We start from the raw sequence: 22,473 nt of genomic DNA, 5'->3' as shown, positions 1-22,473 counted from the left end.
GCCCTCCGTCCATTTTCTCAATTCTCAAGATATATTCATGTGTGTTACATACGAGCGTAAGCGCGCGAATCCTTGCCAGACACCGGCAAAGTCTCCGAGTCGACCCGTGTTTCGGCCGCGGGGCCATTCTCTACGTTGAGACCACATAACGAATTAGCAGAGCGGCCCAATGATGATGGTGCGATACTCGCCAACTCTATGCGAAGATATGAGCAGATGCAGAGTTGCTTGAAGAATGTCAATCCGTGCTGCCTCGAGGACTCTCGGCCCGGGGGAGCACTTCCTCTCCGGCAATATTCTTCGACTCAGCCTGCATACTGTGATAATGTACCATGTACATGTCATCCTTCCAGCTGGAAAATTCTCGGAAGTTATGCACAGTGCTACAAGGGACACTCAGCTTTCCTTGGCAATTTGACCAAGTCCATAGTACTACATACCTCAATATACCTCGTGCATGCGAGCGTGGCATGTTCCGCCTGACGAGCTCGTCCCACCGATCGTACCGTTCTCGTAGTGCTGAACCCATCCCGATAAGCTCGTCGCCAGATTTCCAAGTGTTGTTACCTTGGCGAATGCCTATACAGATGCCGCGCGACGCAACAGTACTGGAGAAGCGCTTCTCCTGTAGTACACTGTCCAATCGCGCTAGGACATCATCCTGCTCCATTGTCGTCAGCATTCCGTCCAGGTCATCGGCCATGTGGTCCATCCGGAGCCATAACATAACAGACAGAGCTTGGAAGTGTCTTGAGACGACGTGAGACAGGATATGCGGGATCCAAGGCCACTTTTCAAAGGGGTGGTACAGCCAGATCACCAACCTCCGCAGGTGGCCATGGTGTGAAAGGTTGTAATGTTGCTCTGTAGACATGAAACAATCAGCCAAGTAACTCGAGAGAAACGTGCCAAGACTTTCCAACTGTGGCATCAATTTCGCCGTCACGAACAGGAGAACTGGGGTCGATATGGAGCGCAACCATTTCTGCAGATGTGGAGCTCGCATCCAGCAAAATCTGGCTTCTGCTGACTGCCACGGACGGATCCAACCCGCCGGACACTCCAAGATCGAAAGAGCGCACTCGAGAAGCCCGGCTGATCTGCGCAAAGAGGTCTTCTACTGCTGGTGCAACCCAGCGCACTTCGAGATCCTCCAGATTTGCAGAGTTCAGTGGGAGAGAGGCCGGGGAGACGTGCTGTTTCTGCAAGCAGTCAACACTGTAGCACCATAAATTCCTGAGCCGCGGGAGTGCTGAAACGAGATGGGACAGCTGGGCGGCGTTCAACAAGGTGACTTTGAATATGCGTCCAGTGACAATGCAATTGAACACCCCTAGGAAGCCGATGTCCTTCATCCGGATCGAGCCGATGGTCCACTCAGCATCCTCAATGGTGATCCACGACAACCTCGGAGCCTTGCCCGCGAGCATAGCGGCAAACGTCTCCAGGTGCCGGATCGGTTTACGCTCCCCGTGAGAAGCACCCGATATGACGACCTGCTGAATGACCTCACGGAGGCGAGGTTTTGCGCGGAGTGTCTTGGAGAGCGAGAGGACGTCCTTCCGGTCTCGTAGATATATGCGTTGACGAAGATGGTACCACGACAGGTAGTACCAGTCTTGGCATACGAGCGCGCAGGATGTGAGAGTGGACAGATGTGGCTCGCCCTTCATTAAAAAATGATAACCGAGGTTCACTCCCGCTGCTACGTGGTCGATGATCCGTTCACAGACCTCCACAGGAAGCCGCGGGATCGAAGGTCCGTAAGAGGTGCCCTCGGACGTCGCGGCTGTACTGTAGTCCCTATGTGTGAACCATGCAACCCGCGGCTGGCGCTGGACAGTGAGACTTACATCGACTCGACGCTGTCCATTGCTTTGACGTGGGATGTGCGCTACGGCGACGTGGCCGCGCGGTCGCGCCGATGAAAGTCTCCTGCACACGCGTGGCGAAACCTCCCGAGACCTTCGACGATGGAAACACGTTACTAATAGCGTTGGCTCAGACCGCGGCTCTCCAAGAACAAGTGCGATGACACACTACCTGATATACGGTATAGCTACCAGACAAGCCAAGATACGCTGTCTTGGTCTTCGGTTCGCGCGGTTCTGGCGACCGTGGTCGCGTCGCTAAAGAAAAAAAACCACGATGTCAGTAAAGATGTCCGTTGGCGACAGCGGCATCGTACCTCGTGGGGACTTTGAATGGCTCTTAGTGTGTGCTGCAAGAACTGGACAAGGGGGAAAGCGCAGGGACAGCGAAGGCAATGATAGGCGATGTATATATATGCATCGGGATAATGTAGCCCCGCCTCGCGAAAAAGCAGCGTACATTGTCTTGCCTGTACACAAATTTCTCGTACGTGTTTGTCCCCCGGCACGTATAGAAGCGTCGAACACCGACACACAATGTCGCAAGCGGTTTTTCGCTTTCAGTGGATGCCGTGAGATCCGGGCTGTTCGCAGCCAATGCGAGGATAGCCCTCTACGGCCTGAAGCATCCGAAAAAATACACACGTCACTAACCCGAGTACACGAGAAGCGCAGACAAGGACCGCTCTCCTTGGATACAGTGCGCCTCGTCCTGGTGAGCGCGCGTGAGGCAATCGTGTCCGAGCCTTGAGCTTGTTCGATGATTAATTAAGGGGTCCACATAGACGTGGGCAAGGTTACGAACGGAGGAAGCGAACATGCGGGCCAGTACCGCATTCAAACCAGTACTAGCGAAGAATGCTGTGTCTTGCGTCTTTAGTAGGATGTGTAGCATAATTCATTCGGCCGCCTATACGTCAAAAAAATGAGCGACAACTCGACGCTGTGCGACTGGGGGTCCAGCATGACATTGCTCCTTTGCATGATACGTTGTATGCGGACCCTCGAACCTACCCAATACCTGTCAGACGCCGACGCCGTCTGTCCGTCGTGCACGCGCTTGAATGACCTCTCTTGCGCGGCCAACTGCGCATACAACCAGGCTACGCACGTTGGACAGGGCCGACAGTGTGGAATGCAGAATGGAAGTCTGCGATGGGCGGGGGTACGTTTGAATAAGAATCAAGGGTGAAGGTGACGTAGCGCGTGCGAGCGATAGCCACATCATCTACAAACCCAACCTCAGCAAAGTCATACACTTTCAATGACACGGGATGACATACCAGTAGTGCGCTTATGCAGTACACTGACTGGCCGTGATTTGACATCTTAAATATCAGATCGGCGAGGTCGGAGCGTATGTGCACATTCGCATGTTGGTATGTTAGATAGACCCGTCAAGCATGAGCGAACGCTACATACCTATGGCAACTGGATCACACGTCGAACACAACGCAAGACGGCCGCAGTCAGTCTTCGGGCATGAGCCCGGCAAATGCGCAAAGGCGTTGTGCGGACGGGGCAGAAGTACGGCCGTAGGCAGGTGTACGCTAAGAGGTATAGTATGTGTGGTAGTGTATGTGTGGCAGTGTCTCAGGCGCAACCTTATGGCTTTCTTACGATGAAGTATATCTCATGCACGCGAATAACGAGTGCTGAGCCCCCATTGTTCAGGAAGCGTCCGCCACAATGCTGCGCCGAGAAAGGGCGAGAACTCACGGGATGATGACAGCCTGCACGATGCTCTGAGCGTCCTTCAATAGATTGCTCGTCAAGGTGTACGAAGCGCAGAATGAACCCGCGGAGGCGTGGAGCAGCCAGGCGTACTGATCCTAGTATATATCCATCTTTAGTGAGATGAAGTCAATGAGGGGTAGACCAGAGACGGTCCGGTCCAAACTCACGCGGTGGCATAGCTACAGCCAAGTAAGAGGCGGATTGGTCTTCGGGTGGACGAAGCGCCGCACACTGGCAGGGCAACCTGCAGCAGCCGATCAATGGCTTTGTCTGGCGACCAGTGGCAGCTCAAACTAGGGGAGCGGAGCAAGAAAAGAAGATGAAAACGGTAGAAAAAAGGCCGCAGTACGAGGAACGGATGGACCGACGACTCGTAGCCGTGCTCGAGCGCGACTTGATCCAAGCACGCGCTGTCGACGGCCTCTCGTTCTGGCTGGCCCACGAACGGCGAGCGGACTGTCCGCGCGCGCAATCTGATGTACAGGGACGCCGTCCCAGAGTTCGTAGAGAGCAGGTCGTTCCAGTCCCAGAGGTTTCAAGTCGTTCGCCGGAGGAGGAGCTCGAGGGCGCTCGCCGCTGCCCGCCTTGGATCCGACATTTATCCGACGCGTCGCTCGCCGACGCGACTCGGACTCGGAGCACCCAGTGCCACCCACCGTGCCACCATATTGAAGCCGTCAGCGCCTCAACGGCTCGGAGGACTCGGACCAGTTCTCTCTCACATCTAATCAATGATATGTATGGCAGCGCTCACCTGTCAATCATGACAGACTCCTCAGGGGACGTACGGTAACGTGGTAGGTATGTCGTTCTGATTGTTACGCTAGTCTCCGAGACTAAACCGTGACTGTGGCCTTGCTGTGGCCTCCCGCTGTGCAGTACCAAGATGTCCCAGCATGTCGAAGAACCTCCTCCTCCATACTCGGAAGAGGATCCATTGCAGCGCCAAGAAGAGGGTAGTGTCCCCAACATACCTGGGCACTCGACAGGTATAGCCGACAGCCCGAGCTTTCCAGTCGCAGTCCCAATCGATACCGAAGACAGTCTGCGTGTGGACGCGCTCACATTGAGTATGTAGACCGTTCGCGGGGTTTCATGTGCGCGAATGAAGTCTTGACACCTTTATAAGGCGACGACGTGGACGCTACTGGCAATATTAATGCTCTTCTTCCCGTTTTAGGCCTCCGTCTCGCTCCTTGCCTGAGCTCCCATCGACGGCCGAGAGGTCACCCAAGCCTGAGCAAACTCTAAATGTTTCAAGTAATGCCAGCATCCGTTCATATCCATCCCCCCATCTCGAGGGTTCCACAAGTCGTCTGGAACCCACACGACATCTTCAGAATGCATCTGACTTGTCGTCTTCGCCGGTGCCTCAGCCCGCTCGTCCGGCTATGTCCCATCCGACTTCCTCGCCGGACGTATACCTTCGGAGACCACACATAGAGAGCGCCCCATCGTCCTCTGCGTCTTTGCAGTCTCTGAGTAAACAGGAGAAATACAGGATTGGTTCCCGTACAGTGCCCCAGTCCCTCGTCAATACCGAACATGTGAAGGCCCACCTTGGTCTGCTAGCCGCCTTCAAGGAGTTAAGGCAGAGGGTCGAGACATGCCCAGATGACTACTTACCGGATATCGCCCAATTCCTCGACGGCTCGCAGCGATGGGCCTGGTTCGTGGATTGGCCGTAGAACGGTATGCTCCCATCCAACGAATACCTATATGTGCGACTTGGTGACCGAGTACTCTTCAGGTTCCACCGTTGGGTGAAATACGTTAAGCGCACCGAACTTGCCACATGGGTGACGGAGGAGGCACCACCTCTAGATGTTCTGATGATGTGGCATGCTTACATGCTCAATCCTACGTAGGTCCTTCGGACTAGTCGGCTCAGAGTGTGACTGACTTGCGGAATCAAAGGTGGTACGCTGAAGACTGCGATCGCATCGCTGTGTTAGGGACGTTGAGGCTACTCAACAGCTATTTCATGCCGGCTGTGGTGATTCGAAACTCGCGACTCGTTCTCCGCTGAGGATTGGCTCATTGTGATGTCTAGATACTCATGGGCGACCTGACACTTTATGAGCCCTGTGAAGAGCGAACGCTCACCTGGTTCGAGCAAACGGACACGCCATTCGACCCTCTGGCCTCTATGAGCTGCTTGCTGCACCGCGCTACTCGCTGCCCTGGATGCGGAAGATTGAATGACGTTCGTGAGTTGACAATCTGTATTCCTGTTCTCGAGTATTTGTTGCTCAGGCTAACACACAACAGCGTTTCTCAACGAAGATGGCTCTGGCTACCTACAGCGGAGTTTCCGCTATATGTGTATATGTGGTCTATCTATAACCAAGACCGCGCTCGCCATGGACAAGTTCGCAGATGATCTCGTTGCGAATCATCGCTCGAACCCGAGGCAACCCAGTGTATACCTTGCGTCAGTACTTTCCGCGATCTACTAGTCGCGACCCGTGTTGTTGATGATGCATACCTACAGTGGCACACTCCACACTCGAACTAACCCCAGAGACTGGAGCCGCGCCGGGGAGATCAAGAATAGACTCGCCTTTCACGACTCGCTCCGCGCTGTTTCTAAGGTAGTTCGTCGTTGGTTTGCAAGGGCGCACGAAAATAATATGACCTGTTCCAAGATGTTGCGCACCGAGTGGAAGCACTCGATCAAGGAGAAATTTGGTTATTCCATCTCAAATCTTCCACAAATGCTAGTGTGCGCCACTTATCAGCTCACTAGCCCAGAATACTGAATCGCCATGAAGTGGCAGATTGAGCAGAACAATGAACGCTTACACGGACGACAGGCCATTCTCCGTCGACCTTGTTGCCGCGGTCAGTACTGCTCTGTAGCATTGCATCCTACATTGAGACAAACGAATTGGCGAGTAACATTATGGCTTTCCAGGTTCTCCGGCAAGGCACGTTCATTGATGCGATGGACAGCTTGGGGTGGTTGACGCCAGGATACTTCGACGACAACCAAAACGCGGTTCTCTTGACCCATGCGCTCGCGCGCTATCACGCGTATGTGAAACGTCGCGTTTCATTCTACTCCCCTGACTGAATACTCGTTGTCAGGTTCCTCGACCTGCTATCCTCTGCGTCATCCCCCTTTTTTGTGCCCACGCTCGACATAGACATCGTATGGCATACACATCAACTGAAGGGTGATGAGTACACGAAGGAAAGCAAGGAATTCGTCGGATGGTATGTCGACCAGTAAGTGCTATATTGCTATCGCTTTCTATGTGGGTTAGACGTCCTCTTTGCAGCGATGACAGGGTAGAGGAGATCTACCTCGCAAATGGCCTCGACGAGACATGCCATGCATGGCAGGTAGGCAGGCCCTGCCCGTCACTCGCCGCGAATCTCAGCTGTGCCATCAGGAACGCTTCGGCATGCCCTACATGCACTGCGGCTGTCCGCTCCCAGACGAAAAGATGAGCAGCAAGCTCCATCAAATCACCCGCCGCCTCGGGTCGTCCAAGATCGTAGCGCGCTCCAGCTGCCCACGCACCCCAGCGCACCCGCGCCACGCACGCGAGTGAACACGACGCCGTGCGCGCGCGCCGCAACCACCCCGCGTACTTCACCGACCCGCACGAGGCCCGAGCGCTGGAGCTACGGCGGCGGCGGGAGCGCGACGGGCGGCGGGTGCTGGAGGGCAAGATGGACGAGGAGCTGTACCGCCGGGGACAGATGCACATCAGCACGTATCTCATGCCGTTGCCCGGCGCACAGGTAGGCCCGGGGCCGTCTGAGCAATGGGCTGCACCGTGTGTCGTGACGTTCCCCGGGGCTTTTGGGACGACGGGGGTGGGAGCGTGCATCGCGGTGAGTGTTCATGATGGGGCGTGCATCTTCCAGGTATCTTACGAGCCAACAGGGTGTTAACCACTATGTGTGAAGCAGTACGGCAATCCGTTGAAAGCTTTCCAACTCCCAGGAAGTCCCGAACAAACCACATATACGATACCCATGCTGTTTGTTGCTGTCCCTGCCACCAATGCAAACGATGTCGGACCATTGAATAGCGAAAGAGGTCGATGCACTGCATATGCCCTCTAAAGGTTGCAGTATTCGTGGCTAAAGTACCTCTACAGACACGTACGCTCTAGACGGTAACTCAAGCACTGTATCAATCTACGTGCACCACTGCGGTACATACTTTTCACTCACACAGCAGGACACCCGAAGCAGGACTCGAAGAGCAAACGAACGTGAGAGACCCAGAGCACCGGTAGCAGAGAGCGTGTGGAGTCGACTACTAGTGCTACAGACAACTGCCATTAAACCATGCAAGCATCAACGAATCGAACTAAACAAGAACCAAAGAAACATAACATCGTGATTCACGAAACGATCCAGGAGCTGAGGTCAACGCGCGGCGCGTCAGGGAAGTGGTTGTAGCCACGGTCCGGCACGTGGCGCACGTTCGGGCGAGACCTCGTGCGAGCTGGCGACGCGTCCGACAGACGCGAAATGTGTTCAACCGAGAGCCGTGCATCGCGATTTCTCAGGGGCCCTGCTGGCGCCGGAGAAGTGGGTGTCGAGTTCATAGGATTGCGAGAGGACCATGAGTACAGGCGGGGCGTGACGGAGGGAGGCGGGGATGGCGACATGTCAAGCGCAGGGCTGCGGCTTGGAGGAGTGGAAAGGCGGTCATTGAGGTAACGGGCCCCATTGGGAGGCGTGGAAGGGGGTCGAGAGTAGAACGTGTCGTCGTGACAGAGACGGGAAGCGCAGAAGGCACAGCGACCGGAATACCACGAGCCGTGATGACTTCCTCACCGCTCGGGGCGGAAGAGTCTGCTCTCCTCGGTTGGGCGTCGATGGGCTCGTTGCGGTGCGCCATGTACTCTTCGAATCGACGAGCGGCTGCGCGCTCTGCGGGGTCCGCGGACGGAAGGAGCCCGCGGATAATCTGCGTGGCTTCCTGGCTTTGGCGTGAGATGCTGTCGAGGCCCTGGACGTAGCGGAGAACGCGCTGAGGGTCCGTATCGGTGGGCACAGTAGGACCGGGCGAGCGCGTATCTGTGAAGGTCTCCCTGGCCTCGCGAACTCGCCTCTGTATCTCGTCCTCCCTGGTCGCACTGAGCCTGATTAAGTCCGCCTCTCTCCTCAGCGCCAGGTCAATCTCTTCGGATGATAAGTCCCTCCGTGCCTCCTCGGTAGGGCTTCCACGGCCACTCGAGCTCGCCTCGCTCGAGCTGCTGGACGGGGGCACCTCGATCAGCGGGGGCGGCTGGGGGAGCGCCGTGCCATCCTGGGGCATGAACGCCTCGTAGACGGCGTCGCTGCGCTCAAAGAACTCGTCCGAGTCTGGGTCGAACGCGTTCCAGTACGTCCATTTTTCGCAGTCGGCTGCGGCTGCTCGGGCTCGACGCGCACAGCGGGGGTCTGCTGGTGGTTGGAAAAGAGTGGGCGGCCCATTGCGGATGGCTGTTTATGCTACAGAGGTGGTATGAGTGTGCTGTAGAGCTTTTGGGGTATGTGAAGAATAGAGGAATAGATAGAGCGTATAAAGAGGATGGCGGGACGCGTCGGGGCAGAGACAAGCAGTGCTGGCGGCCACAAACTTCGCGCGTCCGAACGCGTCCAAGCGTATTTGACACTGTTATTCCTCCCACGTGCGCCTTCCATCCGCCACTCCCCGCCACCGGCCCGCCACCTCCCGCCACCCAGAGCCACCGAGCGGATGCGGCACTCAGGCTACAAGGCGATAGAACGGCGTTCTGACAGACGAACAGGCGTCAGACTGTTCGTCTCAAGGTCATATCTGCGGCGATAAACGGCGGATTCATTTACCTGCAGCTGACAGGAGCTGACATCGGACACGTGATGCAGCGAGTATCATTACAATTCGAGAGGTAAGAGTACAGAGAATACGTCGTCGCGATACACACATACAATACATCATAGCAATACCAACAAGATCGCGGCCACCCGCCTTCTACAACCGGTATCGGTACCCGCTCCACTGATCGCCCTTCTCGCGTTTCGCATCCGCAACGCTTGCAAAGGTGCCGTTCCGCGCGAGGTGCTTGTCCCCGTCGTTCACGCCCTCGATGATCTCGTCGCGCTCACCCCGGTCCCGCCGTGCGTTCTCGCGCCTGAGAAGCAAGATGTACGTGATGGAGCAGATGAGCCCAATTCCGATGTACGCCAGCACGATGCCGTGCCCGAGCGTGTACCATGGCGTTTGGTTCGCGCGGTACTGACGACGTTTACCAACAGTTCATCAGTGTCAAGTGACATCGGCGACTGGGAAGGAGGAGACGCACGACATTCGACGACACCGCACCGTTGATGTTCCCGAAGGAAATCACCATGCCGAGCGTGACGGACCGCTTGTACGAGCCTTCGACGTTGTTGGAGACCCACGCAATCACGTTAGGGATGCTGGAGTAGATTCCACACGCCGCTAAGTATACCGCGAAGTAGGACACGCCGGCGCTTCGCGAAGCAATAAGGATGATATAGCCAGCGGCGCCAACAGCGAGACATAAGCTGCAGAGGTCACTGTTAGCGTGTGCGGCGAGAACGGATATCGCGTCTGATGCGTACACATTCAGGTACCCCGACAGCCGTGCTTGTCTGCAATGAAGCCCACCGCGCAGGTACATATACACGCGGCGACGTACACCGGCACCGTCAGGAGGTTCGCGGGCGTGGCGGTGTAACCGAGCTGCGAAGCAGACCGCACGTCAACTGATGTCATCCACACAGGACACCACTCGGCTCACCTGACTGATGATGCTAGGCAAGAACAGCGAGAACGCATACAGCGGGCCGTCCGTTCCCATATACAGCAGCACTGAAACCCTCAGCACCCACGACTACTCAAGCGAGAACCGACTCACTGCCCAACCACGTCTGCCAATCGCCCAAGCTCTTCCAGATATACCGCAGCTTTAGTTTCTCACCCGCTGCGCTGAACTGGTCGTCCGACTGGAGGCGGCGCACGACGACCGTGCGCTCCGCCTCGGTCAGGAAGCGCGCATTGTCCGGGAAGTCCTGGATGATCCAGTACGATACCCCGCCCGCAACGACAGTCACGAGGCCTTCGATGATGAAGATCCACGCCCAGGCGGGCTTACCGCCTACGCCGTCCATGTTCGCGATCGCAGCCTATCGATTGTGATCGAGAAGGACAATTTGAGGTGACAGGTTGATTATGAACGGTAGGGGACGTACCGCAAGCAGACCGCCGAACGCGCCGGAGACCGTCGCGGCGGAGAAGAAGATGGCGGAGCGTAAGCCGAACTCAGAGCGTTTGTACCAACTGAGGAAATCGATTGTTCAAGTATGGCCGCAAACACTGGTCGGCGGGGTGTACGCACCATGAGAGGTAGTAGTTGACACCAGGGAACAGCCCAGCCTCGAATGTGCCGAGCAGCCATCGCATTCCGAGGAGCCCGCCATAGTTATGGACAAGGCCTTGTATGGTCTGTACAGACTCTTGTGAGCAATTTCGCTTATGCAACTCGTATGTCCCTCACCATCATGATCCCCCATCCGAACATCAGGAAGGAGAGCCATACTGACGGTCGCAGTCTTTTCAGGAAGATATTGGACGGCACCTAATGCATCCATTTGTCAGGGTACACCGGCTGCAATCGAGAGTAGAAGCTCACCTCAAAGAGGGCATATGGGAAGAAGAATAGCGTGAGTGCGATCAAGTACTGCTGGTCGGTAATGTGCAGATCCTTTTCCATGCCATACAGCTACGCCCCATCTACATAAGCCCTCGTCCACGACCATTCCAGCACGGGCGCGTATGACTCACCTTAGCATTCCCAATGCTCGTGCGATCCAAGAAGCTGAGGAGGTACAGGAACGACAACCACGGGACGAGATGGAGGTCGAGCTTTCTCATGAGCTTGCGCTCGTCCACGCCGGAAATATCGACATCGGCGTTAAACACCTCGGTGTGCACCTTCGCCTCCTTGTCGGATGCAGTCTGTTCTATATGCGACTCGTGGGCCTTTTCGCCGGAGATTCGCGAGGACGACCTCGCCGCCTTTTCCAAGTCCGGGGACGCCATCTCTCCTTCCGCTGGTCGTGGTTTCGTCAAAGTTCGTACTCGTTTGTGCGACGTGCAGAGCCGCGTGCTGGTGGTCCGAGTAGGGGCGGTCGGAGTGATGCGCGTCCATTTGAGACCTTTATACAGCCCTTTGAGGGGCCGTCATCGCTCGACGCGCTATCCGGCTCTGCGGCCCCAGTGTCGGGAGAAATGTCTAACGGAGAATTTCTGTCATCATGGGACTCGAGGCGCGCTGTTATCAGGTGCGACATCGACCCCATCCATACCCCGCAGCTCACCTCCTTTCTCCGGCTTGGCGGTGGCGTTCAGATCCGGGTACCTGGGTGTCTCAGTCACTGGTGGCAACTCTCAGCAGCAGTAAGTATCATACCGTGCAGGTCATATCGAAAGCGAGGCCAAACTACTTGATTGGCATTGGATGAGCATGCACGACGCGGGGTGCCAAGCTGCGGGGACTGGGGTATTGTGCGGGGAAAAGAATTGATCAAGGTCTGCCCGCGTCACATGACCGCGTCAACGTTCAAACGTTCGCGCGTGGGCTTGGCAGGAGGAGGAGGCGCGCTCGCTCGTCGAACTGTCGTCGCGATCGGCGTCCAACATCTCTGAACCGTAACGGTTCAGATACGACAGTGTTCGAGACAGCGGGGCCTCATCTTTTTGTCAAGAACGTTCTGCCCCCACGTCGTGTCTCGTAATGAAGGCTGTGTTCAGACCGGCGTTCACGGCATTCGTGTCCAGATCGTGTCTAGTAAGTACTGCTCCAGACGGCCTCTCAGTGAAAGATGAGTGAGGCGCCCCTCGTACACGGCAGCTCGGGCAGGACATAACCGATGAACACAGCTGGCAAGGTCAATCGTCGACGCACGCAACTGCCTCAATGCCGACTCGACTCGCACCCCGCAAGCTCAGGACGGTCTGGTGCACATTTTCCGTAACAATACAGCTCGCGGTTGGGCCCTGAATAAAGGACTCCAGTTCGTGCCCTTGCGCGTTCCACGGCAGAACGCCTTCGAAAGGGACTTCTTGCGGTTGATGCCTGGGCCGAGGCCCGGTTTGTTGGAACGCCCGTCCGAACGTTCATCGGTCTGCTCGTACGTCAAAAGTTGATACTCTAGCCCGTTAACAACTTAACATGAGTACACGTTCCGGTACCTTTCAAACGCGTGGCGAAGCAAAGAACTTGAACCCGTAAATTGCCAGTCTTGTCAATGTTCAGTGACACCTGGGCTACTCCGTTCCGCCGTTCGACACCTCACAAGGTTCTAGCATCCACCGTGACCTTGCTAGGTGAAAGACATTCAAGAGGATACCGCCTTCACACTAATGATAGCCTGCAGCGCGAGGTTCGCGAGGCATGGGTACGAACGATTTTGACGCGATTTGAAGTCGCTGTCCGGAGTCTTGCGTGTTTGCCACTCCTGGTGGCGGCAGTCGCGTATCTAGATAATGATTTACGCAAACGTCTGAGTCATATTCATACATTCCAACAGGCAGCGTGCCGCTCTTCACCAGCGAGGGACCCGCGCCGTCGATATTGCTACATCTGCTTCCCTTCACACCGCACATGTCATAGCATACACAACGCACCATATTCACGCTCAATAGCGGTAGCGGAACCCACTCCATGTGTCGCCCTTTTCCCTCCTCGCCTCCTCCACGGTCGCATACACGCCGTTGCGCACGAGGTCGTCGCGGTCCTCGTTCACGCCCTTGATCACCTCGTCGCGCTCTCCGCGCTCGCGCCGCCGGTTCTCGCGCGCGAAGAGTATAATGAACGCCGTGCTACAGATCAGCGAGATGCCGATGTAGATGAGCAGGATCCCGTGCCCGAGCGTGTACCAAGGCGCGTCCTGTGCGCGGTACTGTGCGAACCGCGGGTAACGGACGTTAGCGGCTGATTGGCAGGGAGCACAGAATCAGGACTACGCACGACATTTGACGAGACCGCGCCGTTCAGGTTGCCCCAGCTGATGATCATACCGAGCGACACACCACGCTTGTACGAGCCCTCAAGGTTATTCGACATCCACGCGACGACATTCGGCACGCAGGGATATATCCCGCATGCCGCGAGGTACACCGCGAAGTAGGACAGCGCTGCGTTCCGCGAGGATATGAGGATGATAAATCCAGTGCCGCCGAGGGCCATACATCCGCTGAAAGCATACACCAGTCAATCACAAAGGTCGCGTGCCTACTGAGGCTGCAGACGTACATGTTCCAGTAACCTCGCCTGCCATAACGATCGGCGAGCCAGCCTACTAGACACGTGGCGATGCATGCAAGGACGTAGACAGGGACGGTCAGCAGATTCGCGGGTGTCGCACTGTATCCGAGCTGTGCGGACGCTATCAGTCAGAAAGAAACGCTGCAGAATGAGCAGAAAATCTGCGCACCTGGTCGATGATACTTGGCATAAACAGGGCAATCGCGTATAACGGGCCTTCGTTACCCATATACAACGCCACTAAGATTTGTGACCCACAGACGATTAGCATTCTATGCAAGTCTATCCACCGAGCTGCATCACTCACTCCCAAGCCACGTCTTCCAATCCGCCAAAGACTGCCAGATATAACTCCACTTGAGCTTCTCGCCAGCCGCGCTGATCTGGCCGTCCGCCTGGAGGCGGCGCACGATGAAGGTGCGCTCTGCCTCTGTAAGGAAGCGCGCTGTGTCGGGGAAGTCCTGGATGATGAAAACCGAGAACACGCCCGCGACGACCGTGACGAGGCCCTCGATGATAAAAATCCACGCCCAACCGCCCTTCCCGCCAACGCCCGCCATCTGCGATAGGCCTGCCTGCAGCAGGGGAGCGGAGGGAATTAGCAATGGGGGTGTGAGGGATCTGGATATGTCACGTACCGCAAGCAGGCCGCCGAACGCTCCCGCGAGAGTTGCCGCGGAGAAGAAGATTGCGGCGCGGAAGCCGAACTCTTGTCGTCTGTACCAGCTAGTACGTGAGGACCATGATTAGTAACGGAATCCTGTATCGTGATGCGATGCCGCTTAGCGTACCATGAAAGGTAGTATGTTACGCCGGGGAAGAGCCCCGCTTCGAAGGCTCCCAGAAGCCACCGCATGACTGCAGATGAACGCACCGTCCAAAAAGGTGATAATGATAGTTGTGTTAGTCATACAAAGACCAGTCAACCGACAAGTTACGTACTGAGCAATCCACTGTAGTTATGTACAAGGCCCTGTACGGTCTGCACATTCTCGTATCAGCGTACTGATCTTCAAGACATGGACTGAATGTACACACCATCATGATTCCCCACCCAAACATCAAGAAGGAAAGCCATAAAGACGGTCGCAACCTTTTGAGGACGATATTTGAGGGCACCTGTACGAACGGCGTGATTAACATACTTGTGCGTCATCAAAAGAAACACACCTCGAAGACTGCGTATGGAATGAAGAAGATAGTAAGCGCGATCAGATATTGCGTGTCGTTGATATGTAACGCTTGTTCTATGCCATATAGCTGCAAACCCGGTGCTCGTTTCAGCAGCCTCTAAATACGGACAGGAAAGACGTACTTTGGCGTTGCCGACAGCGGTCCGATCTAAAAAACTAAGCAAAAACAAGAATGACAGCCACGGCACCAGCTGCCAGTCCATCTTGCGGAGGAGCGCCTTCTCGTCAACGCCGCTCACGTCGATGTGGGGGTTGTACAGCGGCACCTCGTCTTGCTGTACCTCCGAGTCGGGCACGTCGCGCTCCGCTTCCACGATCGTTGCCTCCTCCTTGGATATCCGCCGGAAGGACGCTGTCTGCGCAGAATCCGCGGACTTAACCACAGTACTCGAGCCCTTCTCTGTGTCGATTTCTGCAATCGACATGGCTGGTCTCAAGTGTCGAAAGATGAATAAACAAGTGCACGGCAGGAGGAAGATCAAGAGGAGAGGAAGAAGGAGCGTCAGGAGGGCACCGAAAAGCCGAAATGTAGAGTGGAGGGAAATGGCTTTAAAGGTTGCCGCATTGTATTTGCATAGCCGCCACCGAATGGACGATCGTTCCTGCGAGGAAGTCATCTGTGTCCCAGCCCCTTCATTTCAGACAAGCTTGCTCGTGAATCCTCCCACGGAGAGGAGTAGCCCTCGGTGCGGATGATCTTGTCGACCTGGCCGCAAGTGTGAAACGGTGACATGTATGAGTCCAACTCACAGAGGGTTCCACAGGCGTTGCGACACCCAGAACAGTGCATAGCGAGGAGGGCTTCGAACGAGTAAGACATATTTTGCTTGATGTTTCTGGTCCGGATAAACTGTTAGCTCGAAATATCGCAAGTGGGAAAGGAGGGACAGACAGGTTCCGACCGAAGAGTGTGTCGTCGGCAAGAGATAGGCACGGCAAGGAGGACACGATCTGCGAATGTAAGCCTACCACGTTCAGCGTCGTTGGGACGGAAAGGTCCACGAAGGTTCCATCTTGCCGGCTATGGAAGGCCAACATTGCCGTAATCGACGGCCATGCTATAGGCTCACTGTACGGCTACGAACTCCTCAGAAGGTCCAGCAAAATCACACTCAGTATTGGTGAGAGTGCGGGATGGCATAACAGCGATCAGCTAGCAATGCGCCGTGCAGGAAGAGGGTTCGGATTCTACGTACCAGACTCATCCACGTGGGAGATGCGATCGAATCTTGAGCTCAGAGTTCAACGGAAACCGTTGATCGATCGTGAGACTCCGTATATGCGCCTCGACACTGTCCGCTTCGTCCACTGCCGTCCAGCCAGGCTGTCAGACATTGCTTAAGTTGACATCTCGGGGCGGCTCACCTTCACCGGTACATGACTGGTCATGTGCAAACGTATCCCTGTCGCTGGGTCATCCTCGTTCACATGAATGGAGGAGAAGGAGAAGGGGACCTATGTCTTGACGTCAATAATCAAGCTCAAGACCAATTGAATCAGCGATGATCACACAGAAATGCGCTTCCCAGCTTAGTCTGGGATTCGGACCGTCTCTGAACTCATGACCAGCATCTATGTCCACTGTCCTCTGAAGTCCAATTGCGGTCATTCTATGGCTCATTTGTTTGTCTGACAACTTATACGGGCTCACAAAGCTGGTAATGCACATTCGTGAACGTGTGTAGACAAAGAGAGGATTTGTCCCGGCCGACATACTTACCGGATGCCATTCCCCGAGTGTTCCCCACCGATTGAATTCTCAAGATCCAGCCCTGACTTCTCAGAGTCCGTGCACATTGCACAGCCTCGCTACCATTCAAAGAGTGTCTTCTATGTCTTCTAGGCTTTCTGGAACTCCGTTCTGCGGAGTTTTTGCAGTTGGTGAGAGAGTCGACCCTTCATGAAAGCTGTCACTCAAGTACTCACCTCGAATGGCTGCAAGCGACTGGTCTAGCCTAGGAAATCGCATGCAATATAAGTACTGTGTTCTATGAGAGACATACGGAGGAACGGCGCGTGCATGCCGCTATGTAAGCCTGATGACGTCGCTCGCATGGCAGCGCAGGTCCTGGTCCATGGGTACTTGCTCACCGGCAATGCTGAATCTCAACGGAACATGGCCGCCGCATAGTCTCCCGTAGAAACTCCCTCAACGCGACCTCGTGTTTTGGAGGATGACGATCGCAAGCAATGCTAGTCTTTCCGAGTTGCTGGTCGTGGACTTCTGTGCCATCGGTCTGTACCTCCCAGATACATTGTGTGATATTGGTGAGTGTTTGCAGGTATTCGTGACGGCGACGGAGTGCGGATTACGACTGTGGGTTTGCATACGGTTTGCGACTTTCAATTTAAGCAGAGTAGACTGGTTTCAAGATACTTAAGTGTACACCGACGCAGTTGGAGATCAGCGAATGAGATGACTTTAGATGGACTGGCGCAAGTCTGCCAGTAGTGGTGTCGCGAGTAGCGGCGAGCTGGCGGCGAGTCTGTACACTCAATGCGATTCCCACGCCACAACATTACACGCCACCAACGCGTTGTGTACACCGCGGCTTCACACTTCGCTTCGTGCCTCAAGTCAGTACACCCTCAAGGCCTCATCACTCGGGATGAATTCCAATGTGCCGTCGCATTCACACCAAGCCCGCCATGGCATACAAGAATGTGACTTCTGTGCGCGATCAGATCACCGCGCCTGACGATCAGCGTATAGATTGACACTGGGACTCTGGATCCTTACTAGGTCTGAAAAGCAGGACTGAAGCCGGAAGACTGTTCGCTTGCTCAAGCTGCAAGCTGGCTTTATACTGCGTGAGTCGGGTCTTTTGCCGCACACGTCTGATCATTGACTCCCGAGTAGAGCCCTGGATGTCAGAAGGCCGGCTGGAGCTTTCATAAACACGTCTGCAGGTCCATCAAGCAGGAGCGCTCCCAACTGAAAGTGATGGACCAACTCTTTCTTTCCGAAGCGAGCAAACTACGGGCGCCCCAAGACATCAATTACGACGCCCCGACACCATCTGTCATCATGGACCAGTTCTGCGCCTTCGCGGAGAAGTTCAAGCTACCGCTCATGGAGGCTGGCTACAACGGAATGAACGTCGCCACGGATCCGTCCTTCTCGGCACATGCTGTGCTCTTCGTCATGCTCGAGCACCACCCCGCGCGCGCACAGTCGTCGCGCGAGTGGGCGCGTTTCAAGGTGCTCTTCGCTAAGCCGATGACCTTCGACGAGCTGCGCGCCAAGTACGGGAGGAAGAACATGCAGGAGCTCGTCGATCGTCTCGTGAGCCTCCGCGGCATGCAGTCGCGTGCAGCGGACTACATCGCTTCCGTGAACATCCTCCTCTCGTGCCCCTGCCACGTCATATCGCCGCCTGTCCCGCTGTACTATCCTGTCCCGATTGAGGTCACACCGGCGTATATGCGCGCCGTCAGCCTCGGTGACACTTGGGAGCAGAGGCTGAAGGATATCGTGGAGAAAATCTCTGGCCGCGCTCGCTAGGGTCGTCAGTCGCGGAAGCCCGTGACTATATGCCAGCTCAGGCATTACTGGCTCTGGTCTGTCACGGTGGACTGACAACCGGGTGTGGGGCGGGTCAGTCACCGTGCAGGGGTTGTAACACTACAATTCGCGAATGACGCAGCTCAGTGTATTGAGATTTTCAATGTGTCCGTACACCTGTATCACTATTAGTTAGGCTCGACGACCTTCATGATACCCCCATGAAAACCTGTAACCGATGCGACACCGCTCACGCACGGCGTGTGTCCCTCTATGTTTTCGCATCGACTGAGTCATTTGTAGCTCGAAGTGAACCGATGTACTGTGTCGTAGCATATCTGCCACCATCATGCATAACAACTCTACACGGCAGACATTCTACGCGCGTGTGCGCGAAGCTGAGGACATAAGAATCTACTGACTCATGCAGGCATTCAAGATGTTGGCGAAGGACTCATGCCAGCCGTAGCTGACGATGAGTGGGAAGATCATTATGACTGCGGGTCGCACAGTGTTTGCCCTGGATTGTTCTGTGCACTAGCCTATACTCTCCGGGCCTTGCGTCCAACCGTCGGATGTTATACGAGCACGAGGCCAGAGCAGCATGATTTCCGTGCGTGAATATATGCACTGTCATGTCCGATACTGCCCGAGCCGAGAGCCAAGTCAATTGTTACTTGAGAAGAATGTGCAGTCACAGATCATTAGAGAATTGCGACCGTGCTGACTTTCCGATTCTTGTGGGACAAGGACATTGGAATATGCTTAATTCTAGCTTATGGTAGTGGTCCACGAAAATGGACGGTGATTTACACATTATTGATACACTCACTAGGGCCTCCATCCACTATCGTACATGGAACATATTGAGTTTGCAGTCCCATCCGCAACTTGCCAAGAGGCCCTCGTCGTACAGCGACCACCCGCAACCAGCTACGAATTCTGTGTGCGCGTCGTTAATGTGAAGCATATGGCCGCCCGTCGGCAGAGGCGTCGTCGACCATCTGCAGCCGCATCAGTATCGATCGCATCGAGCGAACATGAAACTCACACTCTGCACGTCATGTCATAGCTCGAGCTCGCGAGCACGTCCGGCCGGTGCGGGCTCCACTGCACCTTGCGCACTGCGTACTCGTGTCCGACGAGCGGGAGCTCGCACACCCCGCCGACCTGCTCCTGGCCCGCGCCGAGCTTGACCATGCGGCAGTCCCACACCTTGATCACCTTGTCGACACCCGCGCTCGCGAGCACGAAAGGGCGGTACTTGTTCCAGTCGAGCGAGAGCACCTCCGTGCCCGCGGCGGGCACCGTGAGCGCCGCGGCAGACGTGGGCCGCGTGAATGTGTTCGCGCCGCCGGCGTACGCGGGCGCGCGGATGTCGAAGAGCTTGAGGCTCCCGTCCGTCGAGCAGGTCGCGACGAGGTCGGGCTGGTGCGGCGAGAAGAGCGCCTGGTAGACGCACATCTGGTGCGCGTGCAGGGTCGTCAGGGAGCGCGGGTGCTCGGGGGACCACTGGGCAGCACGAATGAGTGCGGAGGCGCGGAGATGAAGACGGGGTGCGTACGAGCTTCACGGTGCCGTCCCACGAGGAGGACACGAACCTGTCCTTCTGGATGTTGGACCAGTCGACGGAGAACACTTCGCGCGTGTGCTCCTGCCACGCGCGGATGGGCAGGTCCTAGATGTGCTTGCGACATCGTGAGCGGAGATGCGGCCTTCGAGAGGTTGCTGCCGGGCCTACTTTGAGCATGATGTCCCATAGTCTGATCGAGCCATCGCCCGACGCGGTGACCAGTTGGTTCTCGTGGATCTCCGACCAGGCGATGTCGTACAGGCCGTCCTGTGTATCGTAGCTGATAAGACTGTGAGAGAGTGCGATGTTAAGAAGCCCCTTCAACTCACAACTTGTCAAGCGCAAGGCCGGGGAGCGCGCCAGGACCGGGTCCGAGCGAAACAAGGTGCAGTCGCCCATTCCCCACGAGGCCGTAATTGGCAGCAGATGCTACTGCGAGTCGATTGGTATGGAAGGGCGAGAATGCGACTGAGTAGTGCTGCCATCCGGGTGTGTGTAACGTCGAAGGCGGCGAGGGAGGCTTGAGCATCGTGGTGGTCGGAGGAGAGATTTGCGGGGTAGATCAATCTCCTCTTGTCCTCGACCGCTTGGATCACATGCGCGTCTCTGTCCCAAACATCCCCGAAGCCATCCTCAGGTCTGCAAATGCGGCTCAGACTCGTGCAATCTTACCTGCGGAAGCGGTCGAACGCATAGCGACCTTCTTGTCGCCAGGAAATGCAGCCGTTGTCACCGGAGCGGGTGTCAGCGTCGACTCGGGAATCCGAGCGTACCGCGGCGCGAAGGGGAGGTACTTGAACCCAAACTACAAGTATGTGAGGTCGCTTTTACACTGTGTACAACAATGACAGCAACTTGCGCAGGCCCATCTTTGTATGTCCATTGAGACCATTTCCTGGCTGCCAGTGCGAAGTCTGACATGCGTGCGCGTATTCAGTACCATGAGCTCATGGATCCTTCGCCGAAGGGCGCAGCGTTCAGGTGCGTACTGCGTCGCATCCCACTGAAATTCTCATTCACATGGTAATCTTGCGCAGACGACGATACTGGTATGTGCACCCTCTGCTCCTCTGGTCGTCCTATCCTGCAGGAGCATCTCACTCAAGATGAGTAAGGCTACGGTCATACCTCGGCTATCCTCCCGTCCGCGACGCGCAGCCGAATACAACACATTTCGCTCTCGCAGCCCTGCAATACACCTCCGTCGTGAACAAGGTTATCACGCAGAACGTGGACGGCTTGCACCACAAAGCTATCGCCCATGTCTGGGACACAACGCGCATGGACCAGCGCATACTAGAACTTCATGGGAGGTTGAGGGTACCAAATTGTCGTTGAACCATGGTGTTCTCTTTCTGACACGTGCCCATAGAGTGTTCGGTGTGCGCATGGGCACATAACGGATAGAAATATATTCCAGCAGCAGCTCTCCGTTGCAAATCCAGAATGGAAAGCATTCGCAGACGAACTTGAAGCGACTGGTAGACAGCCGCGTACGAACCCAGATGGTGATGTAAGTACTTATTTACGCCGCATGCCGCATACGCGCAAAAAGGTATGCTCATGCATAACTCCCTCAGGTGGTGCTGGAAGGCGTCAACTACGACGAGTTCGTCGTACCTGACTGTCCTGAATGCCTACTGGAGCATAGACATAACAATATCGTGCGTGATTTCTTGGTTGAGTAGTCCGCCGAGATCGATCCGACGTTCACTGTCACAGCAAAAACCAGAAGTAATATTTTTCGGCGAATCAATCACCAAGGAGTCAGGGATCGCTCGTAAGCATTTGTGATATGCTGTGTGAGGGCTAAGCTTCATCTTCGTATGGCGCGATGTAGATTCCACGATGTCGAGAGATGTGATCGTCTTCTTCTCATGGGCACTACGCTGGCAACGTTCTCCGCCTTCAGGTTGGTGGCGGTCCGTCATGTTCACGCACATTCATCAACACACCCGTATTACAGACTACTCCGACACGCTATGGACCTGCACAAACCGGTCTTGCTCCTCAATCTCGGACCCACACGCGCAGATGGCTTGGCGGGTGTGGATAAAATTGACATTGCGAGCGGTGCCGTCATGCGAGACGTTGTCAAAAGTGTCCTGTAAGCCAGCTCAGCGCATACAAATCGTCCGCGAGTTCTGATCGACTTAATAGGGGCGCTGGATGGACGACAGATTCTGTCGTGGCGGACCTGCTACAAAGTGGTATCGTCAAACCGCCCCCTGACGATCATGATGATACGGCACCGAGAGTGGAGGCATGATGAGAGATTTCGGTGTATCAGGTAAACGCAGTTCTGAAT

The 22,473-nt window shown here is 55.6% G+C and overlaps 9 protein-coding genes across 9 annotated transcripts; 3 read left to right on the top strand and 6 right to left on the bottom strand.

The window, feature by feature from the left end:
* Positions 1–881: 881 nt before the first annotated feature.
* On the bottom strand, positions 882–1,873 carry B0H18DRAFT_1117025 (uncharacterized protein; the record flags this gene model as incomplete). The annotated part of the gene is made up of 2 exons (XM_048033514.1): positions 882–1,794; positions 1,854–1,873. The coding sequence occupies 2 exons, from the start codon at positions 1,871–1,873 to the stop codon at positions 882–884; spliced, it is 933 nt and encodes a 310-aa protein (XP_047896011.1).
* Positions 1,874–2,733: 860 nt separating this feature from the next.
* B0H18DRAFT_148386 (uncharacterized protein) lies at positions 2,734–3,645 on the bottom strand. Its single transcript, XM_048036863.1, has 5 exons — positions 3,591–3,645; positions 3,294–3,421; positions 3,155–3,199; positions 2,886–3,099; positions 2,734–2,781 (listed from the first exon to the last, which is right to left on the bottom strand). Exons 3-4 carry the CDS (start codon positions 3,197–3,199, stop codon positions 2,896–2,898), a joined length of 249 nt encoding a protein of 82 aa, XP_047896010.1. The 5' UTR covers positions 3,294–3,421; positions 3,591–3,645; the 3' UTR covers positions 2,734–2,781; positions 2,886–2,895.
* A 1,354-nt stretch (positions 3,646–4,999) lies between these two features.
* Positions 5,000–7,527, top strand: B0H18DRAFT_1117024 (uncharacterized protein; the record flags this gene model as incomplete). The annotated part of the gene is made up of 14 exons (XM_048033513.1): positions 5,000–5,277; positions 5,359–5,472; positions 5,526–5,604; positions 5,662–5,818; positions 5,880–6,042; positions 6,103–6,202; positions 6,257–6,333; positions 6,389–6,452; positions 6,526–6,644; positions 6,699–6,839; positions 6,893–6,956; positions 7,007–7,111; positions 7,143–7,454; positions 7,507–7,527. The coding sequence occupies 14 exons, from the start codon at positions 5,000–5,002 to the stop codon at positions 7,525–7,527; spliced, it is 1,794 nt and encodes a 597-aa protein (XP_047896009.1).
* Positions 7,528–7,972: 445 nt separating this feature from the next.
* On the bottom strand, positions 7,973–9,053 carry B0H18DRAFT_953241 (uncharacterized protein; the record flags this gene model as incomplete). The annotated part of the gene is made up of 3 exons (XM_048042174.1): positions 7,973–8,076; positions 8,412–8,942; positions 8,966–9,053. The coding sequence occupies 3 exons, from the start codon at positions 9,051–9,053 to the stop codon at positions 7,973–7,975; spliced, it is 723 nt and encodes a 240-aa protein (XP_047896008.1).
* Positions 9,054–9,291: 238 nt separating this feature from the next.
* On the bottom strand, positions 9,292–11,904 carry B0H18DRAFT_994500 (MFS general substrate transporter). The gene is given in 11 exon segments (XM_048045261.1): positions 9,292–9,322; positions 9,333–9,837; positions 9,905–10,176; positions 10,200–10,308; positions 10,367–10,437; positions 10,484–10,751; positions 10,818–10,905; positions 10,964–11,070; positions 11,123–11,203; positions 11,258–11,347; positions 11,410–11,904. The coding sequence occupies 10 exon segments, from the start codon at positions 11,665–11,667 to the stop codon at positions 9,574–9,576; spliced, it is 1,608 nt and encodes a 535-aa protein (XP_047896007.1). The 5' UTR covers positions 11,668–11,904; the 3' UTR covers positions 9,292–9,322; positions 9,333–9,573.
* Positions 11,905–13,265: 1,361 nt separating this feature from the next.
* On the bottom strand, positions 13,266–15,512 carry B0H18DRAFT_953239 (MFS general substrate transporter; the record flags this gene model as incomplete). Its single annotated transcript, XM_048042173.1, has 11 exons — positions 13,266–13,529; positions 13,598–13,823; positions 13,883–14,004; positions 14,064–14,134; positions 14,202–14,469; positions 14,533–14,620; positions 14,686–14,752; positions 14,837–14,876; positions 14,933–15,013; positions 15,065–15,154; positions 15,210–15,512. The coding sequence occupies 11 exons, from the start codon at positions 15,510–15,512 to the stop codon at positions 13,266–13,268; spliced, it is 1,620 nt and encodes a 539-aa protein (XP_047896006.1).
* A 2,134-nt stretch (positions 15,513–17,646) lies between these two features.
* Positions 17,647–18,971, top strand: B0H18DRAFT_994483 (uncharacterized protein). Its single transcript, XM_048045260.1, has 3 exons — positions 17,647–17,760; positions 17,831–17,898; positions 17,948–18,971. Exons 1-3 carry the CDS (start codon positions 17,697–17,699, stop codon positions 18,590–18,592), a joined length of 777 nt encoding a protein of 258 aa, XP_047896005.1. The 5' UTR covers positions 17,647–17,696; the 3' UTR covers positions 18,593–18,971.
* Positions 18,972–19,439: 468 nt separating this feature from the next.
* B0H18DRAFT_953237 (WD40 repeat-like protein) lies at positions 19,440–20,694 on the bottom strand (the record flags this gene model as incomplete). The annotated part of the gene is made up of 5 exons (XM_048042172.1): positions 19,440–19,596; positions 19,644–20,104; positions 20,157–20,270; positions 20,334–20,454; positions 20,495–20,694. The coding sequence occupies 5 exons, from the start codon at positions 20,692–20,694 to the stop codon at positions 19,440–19,442; spliced, it is 1,053 nt and encodes a 350-aa protein (XP_047896004.1).
* A 67-nt stretch (positions 20,695–20,761) lies between these two features.
* B0H18DRAFT_873137 (DHS-like NAD/FAD-binding domain-containing protein) lies at positions 20,762–22,434 on the top strand (the record flags this gene model as incomplete). The annotated part of the gene is made up of 10 exons (XM_048040271.1): positions 20,762–20,980; positions 21,103–21,146; positions 21,203–21,241; positions 21,281–21,485; positions 21,538–21,678; positions 21,746–21,829; positions 21,888–21,955; positions 22,006–22,077; positions 22,132–22,272; positions 22,326–22,434. 10 exons carry the CDS (start codon positions 20,762–20,764, stop codon positions 22,432–22,434), a joined length of 1,122 nt encoding a protein of 373 aa, XP_047896003.1.
* Between the last annotated feature and the right edge of the window lie 39 nt (positions 22,435–22,473).

Source organism: Fomitopsis serialis, assembly GCF_022376445.1.
Source record: "Fomitopsis serialis strain Sig1Antser10 chromosome Unknown B0H18scaffold_17, whole genome shotgun sequence".
NCBI lineage: Eukaryota > Fungi > Basidiomycota > Agaricomycetes > Polyporales > Fomitopsidaceae > Fomitopsis > Fomitopsis serialis.
This window is presented reverse-complemented; position numbering and strand designations above follow the sequence as displayed.